Source organism: Pongo abelii, chromosome 5 (genome assembly GCF_028885655.2).
Source record: "Pongo abelii isolate AG06213 chromosome 5, NHGRI_mPonAbe1-v2.0_pri, whole genome shotgun sequence".
Taxonomy (NCBI): domain Eukaryota; kingdom Metazoa; phylum Chordata; class Mammalia; order Primates; family Hominidae; genus Pongo; species Pongo abelii.
Window position 1 is genome coordinate 83,063,858 of NC_071990.2, and position 4,500 is coordinate 83,068,357.

The 4,500-nt window shown below is 53.0% G+C and overlaps 1 protein-coding gene across 3 annotated transcripts; it reads left to right on the top strand.

Annotated features, from left to right (window-relative positions):
• The first annotated feature begins 651 nt into the window (after positions 1-651).
• On the top strand, positions 652-3,933 carry TPBG (trophoblast glycoprotein). Of its 3 annotated transcripts, none has more exons than XM_009242033.4 (2): positions 652-913; positions 1,629-3,933. In XM_009242033.4, exon 2 carries the CDS (start codon positions 1,966-1,968, stop codon positions 3,226-3,228), a length of 1,263 nt encoding a protein of 420 aa, XP_009240308.3. In that variant the 5' UTR covers positions 652-913; positions 1,629-1,965; the 3' UTR covers positions 3,229-3,933. The 3 variants fall into 3 exon arrangements, with proteins under 3 accessions (XP_009240308.3, XP_009240310.3, XP_009240309.3); XM_009242035.4 differs by lacking the exon at positions 652-913 and adding an exon at positions 1,224-1,309; XM_009242034.4 differs by lacking the exon at positions 652-913 and adding an exon at positions 1,278-1,372.
• Positions 3,934-4,500: the final 567 nt, after the last annotated feature.

A 4,500-nucleotide genomic window follows, 5' to 3' on the forward strand; every position in this document is an offset into this window, starting at 1 on the left:
CCTTGGAGCTTTCTCCACAGAAGTGACTTGACACACCGCGCTACATCTGGGGAGGGGGGCGGGTCTGCTTTCCGGGTGACTCAAGTCTTTGCTATTTGCCTTTTGTTTCTGGGATGCCTTTGGCTGCCTTTCTCTTCCATCTGCTTTTAATTTTGGTAAGAGAAAAGCTAATGAATCAGGAATGAATCTCCTCTCCACTAATCCTTTTTTTCTTTCTCTCTCTCTCTCTTAAAGTTGGCGCGCTCTCTTCACAAGTTCCATCACTACCCAAGAAGTGAGGGGGCGGGGAGGGACAGGCGGGAAGGCATTAATTACACCTAAATCTGAAGCTTGCGGCCTCAGGTACCACTTTGATGGGGAGAGCTTCTGAAGCTTCCATACAACCTGCTGTGCCTTTGCTGCTGCCGCGGTAGATTTTCAGCTCATTTCTTTCTGCTGCTGCTTCGCGCTGCTCTGTCATGCCTAAATCTATCTCGTCACTGCCAAAGGTGCCTGAATCAGGGTGAATTCCATGAGATTCACCAGCGGTTTTGCTCTTGTCCTAGGTAAATACAGTATGCAAAATGAGGAACCACCCAAGGATGTCGGGGAGGGGGGAGAGAAAGGGGTTCCCTCACCTTTTGCGGCACATTCCTCGTTAATTTCCACCAGGAGGAGGCGCGCAGCCCAGCTCCCCTAGTCTCTCTTCTTAAATCCCCCTACCTACGGCTGCCGAGGTTGACCGCGCGGCGGGAGTCTCCCCGACAGTCCTGGCCCTCCCCCGCCCCCCGGGTTGGTTTTTCCCAGCTGCGGAGGTTGGGAGGTTGGGCCGGGGCTGGGGTGCGAAGAGAGTCGGCGCCCGCAGCGCGGAGCCGGGAAGTCGTCGCTACTCTGGTGGAACTCAGAGTTGGTTCTGGAGGCGGCGGACGCGGAGGTGAGCAGTGGGAGCCCGCGGCCTGGGAGAGACCCAGGAGGCGTCGTTGGGGCCTCTCCCCATCCTCGGGTGGAGAGTAGCGTTGGTTCGGGTTGCCACTGTACCCCGAGTCCTACTGCTGCTTTGTTCCCAGACTCTCCCCTCCTCTTTGGAGATGACTTGAACCCCTTTGGGATCCGAGGGGCTGGCAGGGCGCGGGCTGGGGGGCGACAGTTGTAGCTCCACTTCCTGCTAATGCGAGAAGGTACAAAAAGACATCAAAAAGTCCTGTAACCTGAAACTTCCCTCGCATCCTAACCGGGACCGGGTGGAGAGGTCCGGGCGGGGGCGGAGACAGCCGGAGGCCGACCTTCCGCCGAGGCGGTGCGGGAAGGAACCGGGAGAGGGAGAAGTTTGGTAGGGAAAGAATTGGGGATTAAGCGAGAAGTTAGACGAGGGAGATGAGTCTCCTCGGGAAAGGTGAAGGGCGGGAGGCCGGTCCGGTTTATTTAGTGTGGGCCAGGGGAGAAGGAAGACTTTGCGCTCTGGGTGTCGGATGCGCGTCCCCCTCCGGAGTAAGAGTGACCGGAGGGGTTGGGGAGGCGAGGCCGGGGCGGGCTTTCGGAGGGAGGTCTCTGGGACAGAGTGGAGACGACTAGACTCGAAAAGGCTGGTTTTTGCACTCCGGAAGCCGCGGCAGCCACCGCTGCTCACGCCTCTCTCCTGCTTGTCCCAGGTCCCTCAGAGGCTCCAGCGAGGGGCGCCAACAAGAGGCGAAGAGGTGCCACCGGGGCGGCGGCAGGAAGAGGAGCGGGAGCAGGAGCGCGGAGCCGAGCGTCCCGACCCGCCGTGCGTACTTTCTGGAGGGAAGGGGCGGGGGAATCGGCCCCGGAGGGAAGCGCCCGGTGGCGAGGGGGTTAGCCAAGTTCCGGCTGCGGCGCCACTCCCTCGCTTCCACGAGAGGAAAGTTTTTTTTCCAGACGCTTCCGCCGGCTCGCGCCCTCCAGGCCCAGCCACCCGAGCCTTCGGAGCGGGCGCCGTCCCAGCCCAGCTCCGGGGAAACGCGAGCCGCGATGCCTGGGGGGTGCTCCCGGGGCCCCGCCGCCGGGGACGGGCGGCTGCGGCTGGCGCGACTGGCGCTGGTCCTCCTGGGCTGGGTCTCCTCGTCTTCTCCCACCTCCTCGGCATCCTCCTTCTCCTCCTCGGCGCCGTTCCTGGCTTCCGCCGTGTCCGCCCAGCTCCCGCTGCCCGACCAGTGCCCCGCGCTGTGCGAGTGCTCCGAGGCGGCGCGCACAGTCAAGTGCGTTAACCGCAACCTGACCGAGGTGCCCACGGACCTGCCCCTCTACGTGCGCAACCTCTTCCTTACCGGCAACCAGCTGGCCGTGCTCCCTGCCGGCGCCTTCGCCCGCCGGCCGCCGCTGGCGGAGCTGGCCGCGCTCAACCTCAGCGGCAGCCGCCTGGACGAGGTGCGCGCGGGCGCCTTCGAGCATCTGCCCAGCCTGCGCCAGCTCGACCTCAGCCACAACCCACTGGCCGACCTCAGCCCCTTCGCTTTCTCTGGCAGCAATGCCAGTGTCTCGGCCCCCAGTCCCCTTGTGGAACTGATCCTGAACCACATCGTGCCCCCTGAAGATGAGCGGCAGAACCGGAGCTTCGAGGGCATGGTGGTGGCGGCCCTGCTGGCCGGCCGTGCACTGCAGGGGCTCCACCGCTTGGAGCTGGCCAGCAACCACTTCCTTTACCTGCCGCGGGATGTGCTGGCCCAACTGCCCAGCCTCAGGCACCTGGACTTAAGTAACAATTCGCTAGTGAGCCTGACCTACGTGTCCTTCCGCAACCTGACACATCTAGAAAGCCTCCACCTGGAGGACAATGCCCTCAAGGTCCTTCACAATGGCACCGTGGCTGAGTTGCAAGGTCTACCCCACATTAGGGTCTTCCTGGACAACAATCCCTGGGTCTGCGACTGCCACATGGTAGACATGGTGACCTGGCTCAAGGAAACAGAGGTAGTGCAGGGCAAAGACCGGCTCACCTGTGCATATCCGGAAAAAATGAGGAATCGGGTCCTCTTGGAACTCAACAGTGCTGACCTGGACTGTGACCCGATTCTTCCCCCATCCCTGCAAACCTCTTATGTCTTCCTGGGTATTGTTTTGGCCCTGATAGGCGCTATTTTCCTCCTGGTTTTGTATTTGAACCGCAAGGGGATAAAAAAGTGGATGCATAACATCAGAGATGCCTGCAGGGATCACATGGAAGGGTATCATTACAGATATGAAATCAATGCGGACCCCAGATTAACAAACCTCAGTTCTAACTCGGATGTCTGAGAAATATTAAGAGGACAGACCAAGAACAACTCTGCATGAGGTGTAGACTTAAGCTTTATCCCTACTAGGCTTGCTCCACTTTTATCCTCCACTATAGACACAACGGACTTTGACTAAACGCAGTGAAGGGGATTTGCTTCCTTGTTATGTAAAGTTTCTTGGTGTGTTCTGTTAATGTAAGACGATGAACAATTGTATATAGTGTTTTACCCTCTTATTTTTCTTGGAACTCCTCAACACGTATGGAGGGATTTTTCAGGTTTCAGCATGAACATGGACTTCTTGCTGTCTGTCTCTGTCTTAGTACAGTTCAAGGTGTAGCAAGTGTACCCACACAGATAGCATTCAACAAAAGCTGCCTCAACTTTTTCGAGAAAAATACTTTATTCATAAATATCAGTTTTATTCTCATGTACCTAAGTTGTGGAGAAAATAATTGCATCCTATAAACTGCCTGCAGACGTTAGCAGGCTCTTCAAAATAACTCCATAGTACACAGGAGCACCTGCATCCAAGAGCATGCTTACATTTTACTGTTCTGCATATTACAAAAAATAACTTGCAACTTCGTAACTTCTTTGACAAAGTAAATTACTTTTTTGATTGCAGTTTATATGAAAATGTACTGATTTTTTTTAAATAAACTGCATCCAGATTCAACCGACTGAATTGTTAAAAAAAAAAAAATAAAGATTCTTAAAAGAATTACAGTGTGTGCAAGTTTGCTTTGAAAAAAGGATGAAGGGCAGGGGTATTCAATGGTCTTGGTTCCGATGATAATTATTACTTAACATAGCTGAGAATCAAACTGTAGCAATGTCTAATATAAACAGACTTGGGAGATCGTTTCGAAATGGTGGATCCTTTTAGTATTTATTTAAATGGAGAGTTTGAGTATTCATATGACTGTATGGTCCCAAAGTTAATGCTATTTATGAAACAGTTTTGTAAGAGCATAATGAAGTTGGTAAAAGCTAACCGTTCTGTACAATAAACAGTTCCCAGTTTGGGGCTTTTTCAAGGCTAATGAAGTTATTGTTGGTCTAGAAAAATAGTATTTACCTAATAAAACTCTGTTTGAAATTGTTCTGTGGATTTTTAGAGCAGAATTTGAAACAAATGTAATGCAAATAAATATGAAGATAAAATGTCTTGACAATATTCTGAAATAAAAGATAAAATATAAATTTAAAAAATATTTCTCAATGTCATAATGTAAATTGAAACTTAGATTTTCTTGAGGATATTTTCAAAAAAACATTTAAAGTGGAA